Source organism: Ceratocystis lukuohia (assembly GCF_044167205.1).
Source record: "Ceratocystis lukuohia strain C4212 chromosome Unknown Supercontig2_pilon, whole genome shotgun sequence".
Lineage (NCBI taxonomy): Eukaryota > Fungi > Ascomycota > Sordariomycetes > Microascales > Ceratocystidaceae > Ceratocystis > Ceratocystis lukuohia.
The window spans coordinates 1,963,433-1,981,011 of record NW_027263521.1 but is presented as its reverse complement, the minus strand read 5'-3'; the positions used below and the strand labels follow the sequence as shown (position 1 = coordinate 1,981,011).

The 17,579-nt window shown below is 47.7% G+C and overlaps 4 protein-coding genes across 4 annotated transcripts; 1 reads left to right on the top strand and 3 right to left on the bottom strand.

Moving 5' to 3' along the window:
• Nucleotides 1–240: 240 nt before the first annotated feature.
• Nucleotides 241–2,263, bottom strand: HOO65_020495 (Leucine aminopeptidase 2; the record flags this gene model as incomplete). The annotated part of the gene is made up of 4 exons (XM_071006578.1): nucleotides 241–624; nucleotides 707–1,208; nucleotides 1,273–1,408; nucleotides 1,465–2,263. The coding sequence occupies 4 exons, from the start codon at nucleotides 2,261–2,263 to the stop codon at nucleotides 241–243; spliced, it is 1,821 nt and encodes a 606-aa protein (XP_070861133.1).
• A 3,471-nt stretch (nucleotides 2,264–5,734) lies between these two features.
• On the top strand, nucleotides 5,735–6,543 carry HOO65_020494 (uncharacterized protein; the record flags this gene model as incomplete). The annotated part of the gene is made up of 3 exons (XM_071007015.1): nucleotides 5,735–5,738; nucleotides 5,884–6,235; nucleotides 6,300–6,543. The coding sequence occupies 3 exons, from the start codon at nucleotides 5,735–5,737 to the stop codon at nucleotides 6,541–6,543; spliced, it is 600 nt and encodes a 199-aa protein (XP_070861132.1).
• Nucleotides 6,544–7,171: 628 nt separating this feature from the next.
• On the bottom strand, nucleotides 7,172–12,958 carry HOO65_020493 (Glycogen debranching enzyme; the record flags this gene model as incomplete). Its single annotated transcript, XM_071006252.1, has 4 exons — nucleotides 7,172–7,276; nucleotides 7,369–11,749; nucleotides 11,802–12,005; nucleotides 12,945–12,958. 4 exons carry the CDS (start codon nucleotides 12,956–12,958, stop codon nucleotides 7,172–7,174), a joined length of 4,704 nt encoding a protein of 1,567 aa, XP_070861131.1.
• Nucleotides 12,959–14,417: 1,459 nt separating this feature from the next.
• Nucleotides 14,418–15,751, bottom strand: HOO65_020492 (glycerol-3-phosphate dehydrogenase; the record flags this gene model as incomplete). The annotated part of the gene is made up of 2 exons (XM_071006798.1): nucleotides 14,418–15,585; nucleotides 15,690–15,751. The coding sequence occupies 2 exons, from the start codon at nucleotides 15,749–15,751 to the stop codon at nucleotides 14,418–14,420; spliced, it is 1,230 nt and encodes a 409-aa protein (XP_070861130.1).
• Nucleotides 15,752–17,579: the final 1,828 nt, after the last annotated feature.

The window sequence follows — 17,579 nt, the reverse complement described above, 5'->3', positions numbered from 1 at the left end:
CCATGATTCTTTTGTTCAACATGAACAGTGACTTCTAATCCCAGTGGTGACATCCCAAACCTTGACCTCAACTAACCTCTCTAGCATATTGCCCTTGTTCGTTCACTTTCGCAAATGGTTGTTTACTTCTTCTCTTCTCTTGTTTTGCTTCTACACATCGCCTAACTCTTTGTTTATTCGGTTTCCTAGTGGCATCATCTTCACATAATCATAGTCCTCTTTCTATCCCCCTAATTGCTCTTAGGCCAACCCCAGGTCTTTCTCAACCATACCACGGCAAATTGGATGGTAGAAGTCTCGGAATCTTTCAAACGTGCTGAGAGCCAGAGGTCTATCAACCGTGTTAAGTGACTTGAACAGCGGGCGCACAAACTTCATACGGCCCACGTGGCCCAGAAGGTTAGCAGTGCTTTGGTAGTACTTTTCGGCCTTGGATTTCAGGGCAATCTGGAAGAAGGCCGACTGCAGTTCAATATTCTCCGAGGCTGTGAGTTGGTAAGTTTCACCCAGTTGGCTAACCCGATCGGGAGACAACGGATTAGCAAAGGTTTGGATCTTTTCGAGCAGAACAAGTTTTTGGTTGCCAGAGAACGAGGCCACGTCTTCAGCAGAGGGCACAAACGACTGCAACACAGGCGGAGTTAGTTAAAAACAAACATCATAACAAAAACATATTACACAGTTCACAATTCACAATTCAACATACTGCATCCTCCCACTTAGCAGCCAGTTCATAACACCGGTCAGCGTAAGAAGTATCAAAGTCTGGCTTGGGCGGCAAGCCAGGAGAGTAGAATCGGGCGTCCCAGTCAATGGTGGAAATCTTTTTGGAAATCTCTTCGTCTTTGAGACCGTCAAAAAACTCGATAAAAGTAGCCTTGAATTCGAATGAGTCTAGTGACTTGGTCGCCCACTTGTTAAAATAGTACGGGATGAACTTGTCAAAGGCATCACGGCCAACTAGCTTCTCGAGGTAGTACAAGAAATGGAAGCCCTTCTCGTAAGGCACTGTACTGAAGGCATCATCAGGGTCAATGTTCTTGTGATCAATCACGAGTTTAGTGAACTCGTGATCGGCACCGTAGCTGTTAACTGCGTCTTCGAGGGCTTTCCAACCAATTATGGCAGAGAAGTCACGCTCAGGTTCGCCGTGGATGGCGGCCACGATTCGGCGTTCTAGATACATAGTCCAGCCTTCGTTCAGCCAGCTACAGATATGACTGCTTAGTATATACTCTCGCGATCTCGCCGCATCCGTAAGATTTCACTTACAAGTGCTCCCAACTGCAACTTGTCACCAAGTTTCCACTCCAGCTATGGGCCAACTCATGAGCAATAACGTCAATGTTCTGGCGATCGCCACTGATGATAGTGGGAGTAGCAAAAGTGTAAATAGGGTTTTCCATTCCTGTAAAGAAATTAGCTGTCTGGACCTGTCTGAAACTCGAGAAAGACAAGGCCTACCGCCATAAGGGAAGCTAGGAGGCAGCACCAGAACATTGTACTCCCCCCACTGGTAGGGGAACACAATCTTCTCTGCGATTTCCATAAACTTTTCCATGTCGTTTTCCAGCTCCCACTTGGACTTGGCAAGTTCCTCTGGGCCAGTAATGACTTGGCTACGAGGGCCGATAGGCGCCGACTTAATGTCTCCCGATGCAAGCGCAAACAAGTAAGAAGGGATCGGCACCGGCTGCTCAAAACTGTACGATTTCAAGTTTGTTCCCTTGACTTCCTCAGACCCACGGGAAATACCACTGGCTACGACAGGGAGGGGGCTCTTGATCTTGAACAGATACGGAGACTTGACATCAGGAGTATCTTGGCATGGGAACAGCGATCGAGCATGGATAGCCTGACACTGCGAGAACATGTACGGGTGCTTCTTGTTCGACGTCTGCTCAGGCGTCAGCCATTGCAGCGCCGTGCACTTGTCAGTAGTAGCCAGGTCAATTTGCAGTTTAACCTTCTCGCCCTTAGCTGTAGGCGGAGCTGGAATATGCAGCGGTGCACCATATGGCTCAACACGGTCCCTGAGATCAAATGCCACGGGCTTATTGGCCATACTGACGGTGTTGATAGCCACAAAGCTAGAGTCTAAGATGATCTCACTGCTTGCGGAATCCGTCAAGGACTCGAACTCGTACGACACAGTGCCAACGAGGCGCTTGCTGTCAAAGTCAATGGCAACATCGACAGTAGTGTGGCGAGTGCGCCAGGCGCTATAGTTGGACAGAGTATTAGGATCGCGTTGAGCAGCCATTGTGAGTGAGCGAGACTGGAGGACAGAAGCTGATGCTGATATGGATAAAAACGGTGATTTGGCAGTAGTTCCGAGAATACGAGAGCCGGCTTGGCGGATGAAGCTTCCCAACATTTGCGTGTAGGGAAGAATTTCAGGAGAATAAGAGCAAAAATTAAGAAAGGCGAGCAATGTACTAGATTAGACAAGGCTACATAGAGTCATTTACCATTACAAGTAGCCTTCCTATTTGAGGGAGTTAGTGTGATGCAAGGCTGAGACTTTTAGGTGTTCCTCTCCACATACTGCAGATTCCTGTTTTAGTCTGGTGATCCCCGCTGGAGTGTTAAGCCAGACGGATCAAGCTGGACGCCACAAATGCGTAACTGTGGCTATTTATTAGGGTTTGCATTTCGAGGGTTATGCTAATGGTCTCTTTTGTGCGACAAGTTCTTTAAGCCAGCAATAGTTTTCTATGATTTCGTTGGAAAGTCAGCAAAAGCTGCAAGGTCCCGATCAGGGCGTAAATCGACTGCGGGCTAAATAGCGGCTTGTCTGTTTCGCAGAAGCCGCCATTTGCAGGAGCTGACACCCCGGTGTGCTGCTGTCGTTGTGATATCAAAAGCTTCTCTAAGCTGATTAACGACAAGTGCATCGGATGACAGCATGAAGCAGTTAACTCAAAACTTTCTGTTTCCGCGTCTCGCTTTTCCCTGCAATTGGCTATTGGCGTTGCTGATAAATGCAGCCTTCGATTCCTTGTCCTGCCTCTCGCCTGAATGTAACATCGACTTTCTGTGGGCTGCCCCTGACATCATCCCGGGGTCGGATGTCTCGTCCTGATGGTTGGTACAATGGGCTGGCTTTGTTGTCTTCGACTTCTTTAGCTTTCTCTTTTCTTGGAGGGAGAAATGGAAGTCAAGCTACAGACAAAGACACAACTATTGCGGCAAATAAAAAAAAAACTAGGCCAATAGGCTGCTGCACAGCTAGTCGCTTGCAAGTAAAAAGAAAGCTTTTCGTGACCTTCGAGCCCCGGTCCTTTCGGCTTCATGGGCTGGGGAAAAACGCCAAGAGCCTGAGCTTGACTCTGGCTTTGTTCATGTGCTGGATTGGGGCAGACGGGAGTGAGCAGAATATTCAAAAGCCCCTCGCCGATGACACGCATACATGGGCACAGTATAGTATCAAGTGTATTTTTGGTAGGGTGGCATTGGATTGTGTAGCGGCCAGAACACGGGCAGGGAGATTAACAGATCAACAGATCTTACTCTCGCATCATTAATTCTCGGCCCTTGGGAGAGAACATTTAGAGGGAAAAATAGCTCAGGGGGCCCAGTCACTGGAGGGGAAAAGGCCCTTAGAGAGATTAGATAGTCAGCCGTTTTGGGCCGACCGAGCTCCGCCTCCTTGCGTATGAATGTCCTTGTGGTTCTAGTGCAAATAGAGTCAGTCAGGTCTGAAGCTAGAAAAAAAGACTGGACTTTTAAATCTGACAGCGAGCGATGGCAACCAGCCTAGTAGTTCGTACAGCATATAGCCCATACCAAGCCCGAGGAGGCAATACGTACCTAGCACTAACGAAGGAGAGATGCCGCTGACCCTCTAGTGCTGAGGTTCGTAAAGGGCGTTAAAAGTTTCCTTCCCTTCCCTTGCTTGTCCCTGAGAGGATGGTTCGCTGGTTGGAGACAAGATGGAATACGAGAAAAGAGAGATGAAGCGAAGACAAGAAGGAGAGGAGAACTTCTCGATTCAGGCGCCGGATTCCCTTTCTTTCGCGCGCTTCAACCCTAAACCGCCAACTACTTTGATCTTCCATCATGTAGTTGCCGGCAAGGACTAAGCGTATGTAGCGTATACTGGCGTACAAACAAGCCCTATTGTTACAGTGCGGAGTGCACGCAGTGCAGTACAACAATAGTAGGCGCGGGCTTGCCTTGCAATGTCGATGTCAGCCATACTATAACTATGATATTAGCGATGAGATTATTTTTGTTCCTGGCCTGGGCTCATTTGATGGCCTCTGCTTTCTGTTCTCGCCTTGGCACTCGGCTTGGACAATGCTGTGAATTGTTTGCTTTGCTTTGTGCTTTGCTTTGTGCTGTGCTTTGCTCGCCTGCTATTTTCACAGCGTCTTGTCCAGCAAGTCTCGGCCTCGACAGCTGTACCCCCTCTTCTTTTAGTGCTCTTAGTGGCTAGAGTTGACGGTCAGGCGCTCTGCTTTGGTTTTTTTAGGGGCTAGCTGGAGAACTTTCATGCGTCCGCCCTGTTGTCTCAAATCCTTCGTACCTTTTTTCTCCTTTGTGTCGTCCGCTCCTTCGTTCTCCTCCTAGCTTGTACTAGTACCTACTTTGGGCCTCTTTTCGTATGCTAGGCTTGTATTTGTACATTAATTTCGTGGTACCTTTTTTTCCTTTCCCTCTTACCCTCTGTCCCTTTTGCCTTCTAACCACCTTCCTTTGTCGCTTTTCTGGATCCACCACTATTAAATCTTGGGCTAAACTTAAGCTTGAAGTCTTTTTTCTAGGGTAAACACGAGAAAGTCCTGCTCAGCCAATCAGATAGCAGTATTGTCTGTCCTTCCGCAACACTGTGGATCTCCTTTGGAAACTATCGTATTAAAGCTTTCCTTTTATTTATTTCCTTTATTCTTTGCTTTTAACTCCAGACTCCTGGAATCCTCACGAGGCTTTCTTTTTATCCTCCTTCATCGTTGCTTGTCACTACGATTTCTATTCGTTTTTTTCTTCTTACTTTCTTTTCATACTCTGGTTTTCGTTCGTTTTTATACTGCCACCAACTATTCCCTTTCGCTCTCTTAATCACGTCCATCTATATTGACAATTGTCTGCCCCCAAGAGACACCCCCGTCATTGTCTCACCCTCTCTTTAGTCCGCCTTTGCCGACATTCAAGAACAACAATATCAGCATTGCTCACCTCCATGTCCATTGCTTGACTCCTATCCAGCTAGTCAACCCTAAACCAGCCTTCCTATCTGCTCCATTCTCAACATAATCCCTAGCTTTGAGGCGCGCGATCGAAGGAAAGAGGCGACAATATCAACTTTCTTTTGGCACGAGCAACGGCACAACATAAGTTCAGCTCTCCTTGCTTTGCTTTGGCTTAGAGATCCTTCATCATCCATCGTTGCCCCTGCTATACTGGCCCAAAAATCCATCCCGAGCGCCATAACAGCCGCTAAATACGAACGACTCTATTGCACTTCGTCTCCCGTGGATTCTTTCTCTCTTTATTTACTCGTTCTTCTTTCTGCCGCCACCGATTGAAGGCTGATAGCTTTCTCGCTGCTCGCTCTATCCGAACTCCGTCGCCCAAACTTGCGTTGTCACGAAGTTGCTCCATTCTCCAGATAGTCTGCCAGAACACAACCCAGCCGACCTCTCCTTTTTCCGCATTTATTCGGGAATCCCTTGATTTACATACATTCACTTAAGTTGAAAACCCGCAACCTGCTTCACACGTCATCATCATGGGTATGTTTACTCGCATCCACACGTATATCCAACAATATAATGTCCACCACAACGCCAACTTGAGCAATTCATAATCCACGCAAGCTCTCTTTGTGCTTTTGTTTTCATGTTCTAAGCCTACTGACACTCGCCTCGCAACTAACAGCCGTCACCACACTTATTCCCTTTGAAATCTTCCCAACCTGCGTTTATGACTGCGGTGCCCTCTACGACGCCAACGGTGGTTGTGTGCCTCCCGGATTTAGAGAAGCTTCGCCCGATATTTATACCGCCTGCTTTTGCGCCGATCCCCGTGTAAAGAAGTTTTCGTCCCAATCTACCGGTGTTTGCGATAATGCTTGTATCGGCACACCTGAAGGTCTGGCCAGTGTTCAAACCTGGTTCATGTCCGCTTGTGGCGTGACATCCGTACCTACGACGTCAACCACTACAACATCAACATTGACGGGGACCGAAAGCTTTGCATCTGGCAAGCCCAAAAAAGTTTACGATTCATGGTATGCATATTCTACACCCACACACCTAATTGTAAAATGGTCAACCATGCTAACTCTATTCTAGGATCGATGGACACTGGAAATGGGTCGCCGCAATTGTTTCTATCTTCATATTGATAGTTGGTTGCTGGATCGGTGCGTGTATATGGCGTCGTGCCTATCTTCGCAAGAAGGACCGCATGTATGAACTTGGCAAAGGAATTCCCACCAACTCTTCGACAAACTTCCCTGTAGCTGATGCTAACCAAGTGGGCGTCGCGCAAAGCTCAAATCTCGAAAAGATCAGAAAGTGGACTGGCCGGGCATAAGCTGTGGTGTTGCTGACTACACTCACATTTTGAGCCTTGCATTGGCATTGTGCATTTCCATTTCTTGTTCATGCTTGCTGTCTACCTTTTTTTTTCTTTTCTGTTTATGGTCTTTTTTTTCGTTTGGGAACTGGAGTTTGGAGCTTCTGATCTATGCTTTTTTGGGGTGGAGGGGTCTCCATGATCGGAATTACTTTTCTTGGTTTCTTGTGCGTGTTTTTTTTTTTTTTTGGATTTCTCGTCAGTCTAGCCGCGAGTATCGTGTCCTAAGGAGGTTTTATTTTACCCTCCCCGGTGACAAATGAAACTTAACTTCCCAGCTTTTTGTTTCTAGTATCATCCATACATTGCGGTAAACTTTCTTCGTCTGGATCCGCCTTGGCTTGGCGGTTATACATTCTTTTTCTCTCTCCATTCTATACCACTCTATACAATACTACTTTACTACTACCTTTGAAATAAATCAGCCGCATAATTGCCCTCAACTTTTCTAGCTACAATGATTGGCCTCTTAGATCTTTGGTGACTACGGTACAAATAATGAGATGAGCATATTATCTAACCAAGCAGAGGCTCGATTATTTTTGTCGTGTATTGATTTCTATCATGCTACCTATCCTCCTCGGCATTACTTCCTGTGGATGGGAATCGACATGTCGTGACTATGATGCTCCATAGCGGCATCCATGTAGAGATCAATCAGGCAGCTAGCAGACCATGCTTGAGTCGGGCACTGCAAACACGAACGAACAAGGAAGAGAGGCTCAGTTAGTATATCCATATTAACAATGCGAACAGAAACAAAGGACATTCCAAAAAACTTACTGAATCACCACAAAACTCGCCATTCTTTTGGGTTAGCTCTGCTAGGCCCGCCCACGGGCTTTCTCGAATCATCTTCTTGCAACCTATCAGACGCTGCGTGATTTGTTGGAACGATTCGGTGCGTGCTGCTGCACCATCACCACGTCGCATTAAGTCGAACTTGAGCAAAGCGCGCAAGAAGAATCCCGTGGGCCATAGCCACTCGGGGCCCTGGTGGTAGTTGCGGCCCTTGGCTGTGGCAAAGTCTGTGCTATCCTCGCTATTGATGTAGTATGGTCGGTAGTTGAGGTCAGTCGGGTCAAGGGTCGCCATTCCGGTTGGGCCACGAAGAACAGATTCAGCGACGAAGAGCGCACTGAGTGCGTGTGCTGGCTCAAACAAGTCGGGTGCTACACACATGGCAATAGGGAAATTAGGACGAAGTTGGTAATCCTCGTATTCCTTGCCGGAGCGATATAAATCTTTGTAGATGCCACGGCGGTTAATCACGGAGGGATTGACGTCGTATTTGGAATCATCAACGCTGTCCTTAGGCACAAAGTAGCAGCGCTCAAAGTTAGTCTTAACCAGCGCAGCCCAGTCGGCAAAGGAGATTGCCGAGCCATCGGCCTTTTCGACACCGGGCTTAGCAAACTTTCCAGTTGCATTCAGTTCAGACACCCACTTCAACGTGCTATATAGCATACCCGTGATTTCAACGGCAGCTCCATCACGGGGAGTGCCCGGGACACCCTTAGAACGAGCTTTAACGCTCTCGCCCATCTTATCCATCCAGGTACCACAATTGTGTTGGTTACCACCAAAGATGAACCCATTCTCCCAATCCACTTTGATGTCAATGTTGAATCCCTCGTCGCTCATCTGCGAATCAATGGCAGAACCGGCATTTGCCTCTCGGAATGATATTCCAGCGGCATGTCTCTGCAGAGCCTCTTGGATGATTTCTGCAATAGTGCTTTCATTTGAGTAGGCGCGGCTATCGTCGACCGCGAACCAAGTATCATCGTATGGAAGGAAACGACGCTTAACCTTTTCGTTAAGGATGCTAATACCATCGGGGACAATCTTGGTGTACTCCTGGATGCACTGTAGGAAGAACCAGATTGAGTCGCGAGCATTGTAACGTGGGTTCCCACCACTGCCCAACAAGTTGGGAATCATGCCGTGCTTCATAACACTTCCAAAAGCCTTGATATGCTCTTTGGCCTCGTCAAATCGGCCCGTGCCCAGGTACAATCCGCGCAGAGAAATCATGACATCGCGACCCCAGCATCGAGCCCATTCTACAGCAAAGTGAGGTAGGCCTGCAGCCAAGGAAGGAACTTGAGTCTTTGGATACAACGACGCAGAAGGAACAATGCCAGTCTGTTGAACGCTGACCATGGCTAGGCTTTGCATAAACCACTGGCCTTCCTGAACACCAGGCGACATCAAATTCATGGCACGATCCCAAGAGGCACGGTAAGCAGTGCGAATGACCAGTGCAAAGTATCGAGGAATCAAAAAGCTGGGGATATCACGAAGGGCATCAAAACGCTCTTTAAGCCACTTAGCCGGCTTAGCAAGACGTTCGCAGCCAGGAGTCTTTGAGCGACGTTCAAGACGACCAATAGTGCTGTCCAGAGCCCACAGGCCATCTCTCAGGTTTTGGCAAAGAGGATGTGCAAGGTTATTGTCACGCACAATTCCTTCAATGAGACTCCACCAACCCTGCAGGCCAGCGTAGGTTATTTTTCCATGGCCTGGAATGTCGTAGTTACCATCTTGACCGTTGCTAGTTGAACGTTCCTCGGCTTCACAACGGTAGAGGACGAAGTTGAGATCAACTAAATCAAGCTCATTAAAGGCGCCGGCAGCTTCACTGGTAACATAGGTGTCTAAGCCAGCTGAGTGCTCTACTGATGGGATCCAAGTTTCAAACAAAGCAATACTGCCTGGAGGGAATTTATCATGAACAGTGATGAAGGTATCATTGCCAACGCACTCAAGCTTAACGCTAGATAGATCAACAACTTGGCTAGGTAGGCCATTTAAGTAGGTCTTGTCATTTTGGACTTGAGCCAATGCCTCTTCACTGGTATCGACTTCAAGCATCCAGCTCCCTAGATGCTTGGCCTTGGTGCCGGTCAAGTGGACGGGGTTGAAGGCGCCGTTGCCGTTTCCGTATCCAGGGAAAGCAGTATGTGCAATGAGGAAGTACCCCTTGCGAGACTTGGGATGGACTCTGTGTACGGTAACGTACTGATCCTCATGATGCACATGGGTCTCATCGTAGCCATCTTTGCCCATAAGAGTATGAATCTGGTTCAAGAGTTTTTTGACGCCGGCAATTCCGTTCTTACCAGCCCCAATCTTCACAGATGGAGAAGATGAAGCTTCCGAGACATAAAGTCTAGTTTCGCCAACTAGGTCGATAATCTTGGGATAGATTTCGTCGTAGCCCATCACACTACCCGAAGCACTGGCACACATGCTTACCAGTGCTGCGTTAGGTAGAGTGTCACGAGCATCTCTCTTTTGGAAAGGAGTTTCGTTGTCATGGGTACAATCCATGAATAAGGCTTGGACAGGGACTGGTTTGATGTTGCGAATCAGCTCACGAGATTTCGTGATCGAGTTATTCCGGGTATGTTCACTGGTAGATTCAGTGCTCTTGGTGCCATCTGCGGTCTTGGCATCAGTGCGAGTAATTTCATCTCTTTCAAAGCTGCCAATTGGGCGCCCGCCATGTCTGTGAACCAAGCGACTTAATTCTCCCGTGCTCCAAGCCTGCATAGCCTCGCGAATAAGAGAGCTTAAGCCTAGGCGTTTGACAAATACATAGTCGGTTTCCTCGGAGCCAGAGAACAGCTCAGCCACCACATACACATTAGGGCGGATGCGACGGGCCTCATCCAAGATGTGCTCAGCAACATGAATAGGAGTAGAATGACAGTTGTCGATTCGAAGACCCGCAAAGTACTTGGTCAGGAGTCTGACGTATTTAGTCATCCGGTCCCATAGATACGGGCTATCCTCGGGACTTGAGCCGTAACGCAACTTGACACAATCGCCCCACACAATAACTTCTCTTCGTAGGTAGACCCTAGAATTAGGGCCGGCATTGTCAATGAGTGCATTTCCGCCCCAGACCCAGCCGTTGTTGGCTAACGCTAGGTCATCCTCGCTGTGCTGGGCAGTTGTTTCGTTCTTCGGAAGACGCGTGAAGTAGGTCTCAATGAGTGGGTTTTCAGCGGTGATTTCTCCTAGCTTGGGGCCATTCTCTTCGAGACGCATGTACTTGATGCGGTTGAATAGTTGCTGAAGGATGTCTGCAACTTCTGCATCATATTCTTTGTAAAATGGGAGGTTGGCTGCATCCAAAATAGTAGATATCTTGGTCTTTACGGCGCCTTCATCGGCGCCGTTGGTTGAGTCGCTCTCAAACCTACCAAAGTGCAAAGCCAAAAGTCCACCCGAAATCTCGGGGTCAATGTGACGTCTGAAGCGAGACCCCATGCGGTCATTACCAGACAAACCATTGTCAGTGAGATACTTAGCCTGCTCTTTAAGCGGCTTATTGATTATCTCAATGTCCTTTTCTTCCGGGAAGCTATACTTTCCATTTTTCCAGGCAGCGACAGCAGCAGTGGCATTTGCTTCAATGTCTAGTGTATAAAATTCCCAAAGACGCATATCAAAGATAACGTCAGTCTTGATGGCGTCCATGATCTTTAAGAGGTCTTTTTCGTCATTGAGGACAGTTGGGAGCGCCTTTTCTGTGAGCTTGCTGCTGAGCTGGAGGAGTTTTGTATCAAGGATATACGCAGACTCCAGCCAAGGGGCGGTGGTAAGGTTGTATCCGGCTTCAGGATGTTCTTCAAGCCATTTACTGTTATGGGCAGTATGGTTCAGAACTACGTCTGTTAGACTTAATAAGCCGTAGTTCTTTTCCAGGTCATCGACAAGTTTTGCAATATCGGATTCGCCATTAGGGAAGAATTGAGAGTCCCAGGCTAGCTGATCAAATAAGCTGTAGGGTGAGTTGGAAGAGCCACGAACTTGAAGTGGGGTAAAATGCACCATATTGTAACCTCTCTCGGAGATTCCGTGGAAATGCGAGCTCCAGTCTTTAGGGTATTTGCCCATAAACTTGGAGAGAACAGTAAAGACAGACAGGCCATCGAGGGGGAGGGAAGAGCTATTGATGGTGAGGTATGGGGCTACATCAATATAAAAGAGGTCCGTCTTGTGTGTAGCGACTTCGGGCTCAGCAGTATCAATGGACTCGAGGACTTCGGCTAGAGGGGGCAGCCCGGCATATGTGATGTAGTAGGCGTACGCGCCAGCATGAGGGATGGTGATGTCAATTTCAATGTTCCGAGAAAAGTTGGGCACTAGCCTGGGAAAAGTTAGTAAACGCACCCATTTGGTTTTAGATTGAAATGACTTACTTGAACTCGCGAAACTTGTCTCGTCTGAAGTCTTCGCCATCTTCAGGAATGTTTACCCACAGACTGCCATGACGACATACTGATGAAGTACCTTCAAGGGAGAAACGGACAACAAAAGGCTCGGGAGAGCGAGGTGCGAGGTATACGTATTGGCCTGCGATATCTGGCGATCCATCATCGTTGAGTGGCAGCAAATAAATCTCACTAGAGCAAATAGCGGGGGTGTCATGATTGAAGCAAATGGACGCTCAATCCAAGCCCAGATCTAAGCCAAGGTTGAGGTCAGGGTCGAGTCGAGACCTGAGCAAAATATGGAGAGAGGAGCGATCAAATAAAAAGACAGCTGAGCTTGGCGAGATGCGGTGTGAGACTGAGGCAAGGAAAGCAATAGAGTAAACAAGGCGATTATGTGGTCTGAGGATAACAGCGATTGTGGCAACAATTGCGCGACATCAAGGTTTAAGCTCCAAAGCTACAGAAGCTAGCGTCAGCTATATATATGCAAGTAGAAGTGGAATGAGAAACTGTAGGAAATCACAGATTGGGAGTGCAAAAGACCACAACACTGATAAAGAGGAGTTTTTGTAGTAGATGGAAACGAAAAAGTTGAATTTGAGCCAATACTGAAAGAACTTCGGCGGCGTTTGACTGAAAAGGGATAAAGAATGTGTGGAAGGCGCAAACGGATGCACCTTCCTTCCCTTTTGCTTCCCTTTTGTCATAAAGCAACATAACGAGAAATATTGCGGACCGAGCCTAATAAGGCAGCTAGCTATTCTCCCACTTGCTTTGAGGACACTTCGACATACAACAGCGGCTGGTCTCGATGGCACTACGCCTTTGTTTCCCTTGCCTGATTTAGCGGCTGGATTCATTGTCTTCTGATTCATCGCACTTTCCCGTCCATCTGCAGCCTATTGTATCCGCAAGTTTCTATGTTAAGGCGCACAGTATTGCTACATGCGATAGGAGGGATATTATGTATGGATACATAACTGACTAAATGAGCAACAAGCCTACTTGCCGTAGTAAACTCTGGTGCAAGTTGTACTGACTTTACATCCTTTATTCATCATTGAGGTTGATGTATGGGTTGTATGGGTTTCCCTACATTACATTACATACATATGCGCACTTACTTACATGGCCTCTTGCATATTGTATTGTGGCTCCCATGCCCCTCCCCCGCTTTGAGGCCTAAATCCAAGACATGCCCAATTCCATCCATTTTGTGAATGGAGAAGACAAGTTATCTTAGTTTCAGTCTGACATAGAAAGAGAAAATAACCCTAGAAGAGGACACCCTGCATAACCCTTTTTCGTGCATACACTCCAAACAAGGTTCTAGACCTCAACCGGTAACAGGCAGGCCTCATTAGGGTCTGGCACTAGGTTGTTAGGGTAGCCTAACCCTCTACACCAGCAGTAGCTTACCTTATTCAATATAACAAGCTTGGGCAGGAGAGGATAATAAAGCTCATTCATTCTATATCTGGTACGCATAAACTCAAGAGTGAGTGTGAGAGCTAACTTGCGCTAGATACATTAGTGTACTGCAAGGCACAGGAGAAAACGGGCACTCTGCACGATGCTTGAATGGGGCAAGATGTAAAAAGCTCGTCCTAGATAAGGTGGTTTGCACTCTTTTCAACTCGTCATGTGACTTTGCCTTTTTCATTTTGGGGGCTGGTTCATGGACTTTGTTGGGACAAGGAGTCCTACTTTAGGGAGGACTTACTCATGCTTGGTTCAACATTAGGAACTAGGACGGATGGATCGGGTTCGTGATCCATTGCACACTCAGTCAGAGTGTTCGCACCAAAGGAAACACTAAAAACAGCTGAAGATAGGCTCCAATTTGGGCTTTTGTTGTCTTGTTATCCCCAACTTCAGGGTGGATATTGTTGGAGGGTTACCTAACGCTGATTTCTTGTTTATCTCTTTATTCCCCTTTTTCAGTGTATCGGACTGCACTGCACCTTCGCGCTGGAACTGGTCACTTTGCTTTCCTAGATGATTCTAAGCAGCAGCAATTTTTGGGGAGGGAAATGTGACTTAAGCTCGGGCCAACCGATAGGATAGGGTAACCCCCCAACTCAGCAGGCTAGCCAACACCATGGTTACTACTACCACCACTGACACATGGCCTTGGCGCTTGAATCCATGGCATTGGGTAAAAAATCAGTGCCAACTCAGAACATCATAGGATGCCATGCATGTGTGTGTGTGTGTGTGTGTGTGTTGTGTAAGTCATGCCATATATGTTGTGAGTGATGGACAGATCTGATGTATTCAATTTTTCCTTAATGAGATGACATGTCGTCTAAAAGGTATCGTGGCCCAAACAAACAAACAAACAAGCAGCCATAATTTTTATCTCCCTCAACTATCATAGCGTGCAAAAGAAAAGGCAAATGGAAAACAAAAAGAAAAAAACGCTAAGTTCGTATCATGATAAAAACAAAAAGCGCATCCCAAACAGGCCTGTTCTCTTTCCCTGAGACGACCGTGATGCCAAACCTGTTGGCTACTTTACGGAGCAAAAAGACCCGAAAAAAAAGATGAAATCAAGCAAAACCAAGAAGAAAATAAAGCAGAGCAGATAAAACAAGACTTTTAGTTGTCAGAGATTAGGTCGGGGATCTCGTCGACACTGTGCTTGCCCTCAAGGATCCCGGCAATAGCGGTGAACAAGGGGTACTCAGCTTCGAGGCCACGGGTCTTGAGGAATGAATGAACCTCCATGGCAGTCGAAGTGCCCTGAAGCATCTGGCCATTGAGCTCGCGCGCCTCAACTTCCTTGACGGTCAGGCCCTCCTGAACAGCCATCTTGGCACAGCGGTAGTTGCGGCCACCACAGCAGGAGGTGATCAGATCAGCAACACCAGCGGACTCGTCGGTGAAGGTGGCACGGTCCGCAGTAGAGAAGAAAGCCTCACCAAACTTGACCATTTCCAGAAGACCAACACGCATGATAGCTGCCTTGGCATTGTCGCCCCAGCCACGGCCTTCAACAAAGCCAGCAGCCAGAGCAACAACGTTCTTCAGGGCGCCGCTCAGCGACACACCAGCAACATCCGAGACAGTGCGGACGTGGAAGTAGGAGCGGTGGAACAGCTTCTTGAAGGTGGTCTGGTTAATTGGAGCGTACTCAGCTGGAATGGGGGTCAGAGTGACGGTAGACTTCTTGCCGCTAGCATCCCTGTGGGAAAGATCATCGTCTTCGGACTCGCTCGACTCAGCGCTAGAAAGAGAATCCAGAGGTGGAGGAGCATAGGCGATGGTGGTCTCAGACCACTTCTCCTGGGCGATCTCCGAGGCAAGGTTGGCGCCGCTCAGAGCACCACAGTAGATGTTCAGACCCTTTCCAATAGACTCTGAAAACAGGTGGATGCCGTCGTCAGTGACGTTGACGCCCTTGATGCAGCTGATGCCACGGGCAAAGGGAAGAATGTGGCCAGTCAGGTCGCGGCAGGCCTTGTCGATAAACTGATGGGGAAGGTTGAAAATGAGAATAGTGGAATCCTTGACAGCATCCTGCACTGAAGGGTTGGCAATGAGGTTGACAGGCAGCTTGATGCCAGGGAGGTACTTGACGTTCTCGTGGTGTGTGTTGATAATAGAAGTGAGCTTCTGAGGAGTTTCGCCAACCTCCTTGTTGTAGTAGGGGCTGGTAGAGGGAATGCTGACGTTCTCTTCGTACACCCACATCTGGACCTCCTTTTCAAAGAGATCAGGCTGTTCGGCGCAGTTTTCGGCAACAATCTTGGCGATAGTGCATCCCCTGTAGTCAAAGATAGATAACAGTGATTAGTATTGGTATCTACGAGAAGTTGGGAACACTAGATTAGGAGGAAAGGAAAAGATAAATGCCATGGTTTTACTTACCAGTTACCGGAGCCAACAACAGTGACCTTGTGCTTTTTCTGGACGAGGCTGGCGGTAGTCATGATGGGCAAATACGTAGGAGTAGTACAATGGTAGTAATGTTTGGAAAGGGTTGGGGATAACACAGTGATGGGGTGTTTGAAGAGAGGGGGATATCTAATAGATCGACTAGGGACGGGATGTCTGAATATGACAGAGGCAAGGCGAAGAGGAGAGATGACTGGAAAAAAGGGCATGTATTTGGAATAGACGAGTGGGAAATTCAAACTGGAAGAGGGCGGAAGAGCGTCTTTATATGATGTTGAGCAATTGCGGCAAGATTGAGAAGTTGGCTTCGGTTCTAGCTGACTTTGGCTTGGCCTCGGAGTTGTCTTTGGTTTGTGTTGGCTGGGGTCCTGCGTTTTGTTCTTCAGTACTTTACATACCCCCCTGGCTCTCGGAAAAATTGACCAGCATGCACTTTTTTTCTTAGGTGTAAAATTAACACAGGCTAACTATCTGTTTCTAGGCGTGCGAGCGCCACAGTGGCACATTGTCACCTGGTAAGTTGTCCAAGTTAAACTACCGGCACACGTACTAATTTCGCCACCCGTTCCTGGGCTTGACAAGCGGCCTTTCAAAACTTCGGTAGCCCGTCACCGGGGCCCCCCTAGAACCTCCTTCTCCGGGCCGACTGTCCCACTTCGCTTGAGCCGTGCTTCAACTATCCATGCGTAATGTCGTCATTACCACCTGAAAAGTCCAAAAAAAACTGCCCAGAAGTTTACGCTGGTTGCTAATCCTGGATGAGTTTATCAAGGCCCCTTCTCAACTGGCATCCTATGCTTCCTGAGCTTCCTCTCCTTTGATGGCGGTGGCTCTCTGCAGGGATTATGATGCTCAGCCCTTTCCCGATATCTGCTATCATTTGCGTTTTGATTGCAACTCTGAGGCTCTGAGGCTTTTAAATTGGGATCGGGTGTCGTTTGTTGACTTTTGGCGCCCGCTCGGAAAGCCCTGAATACAAACTAGTGCTATCTTTAAAATTCTCCCACGTCCACATATACCTGCCTATACACACACCTCCTAAGTAAGCAGCGTATACGCCTGTGCAGGTACATGCGTACCTGGACCCATTGATTCACATGTTTTCTTCTCTCCCTTTATAAGCCGGCCAACACTAACGAGTTGACTCCGCCCAGGTCCATGAAACCTGCACGAACTTGCGCTTGTCCCGGGATTCATGCTGCCAGTGCTAACTTGCTCCCCTCCCCCCCCCCCCCATTTCGTTTGCAGCCTAGTGACTATATGGGTGGCGGAACAAGTGAAAACTACGAATAAATTTCCTGCTACTGGCTATTTTAGTATTTCAGTACATGAAACTTGCCTCTTGCCAGGCAAACCTTGTTTGTTGTTGACGTTTTGCTTAGCTCCTAGTCAGCAAGTGTCAGGGTTTGTATGACCTCTTGTCCTGCTCTGCTGCTGTCTTCTTGTCCTTCTATCGATAGGTTATCAAGTATTGTGTCCCGTGTGTCCTACGCACGTGCGTTTTAGGTTCTTATGCTCGAGTTTTCAGTTAGGAAAACGTAGCATTATGTTGTTTTCCTTCAAAGCCACATGTGTACATGACTACAAGGCAGATTCTCGAAGTCCATAATCGACGCCAAGCTTACTCAGTCGTCAAATGCCAAGGCCGCCCTACGCCCCCTAGATAAGGCCCTTTGATTTTGAGCCTCAACCTACCTACCTTAATGAAACATTGGCTCAAGTCAAAGTCAGCTTAGGTGTTTATTTTTGCCAAAAAGTTATTAACCAAACCTGCTTAGTGCGAATGCGCAAAGATACATGGCGACCAATTTTCTTTTCTTTTTTGATCGTTCTAATGGAGGGCCTGTTTGACAAGTAGGCCAT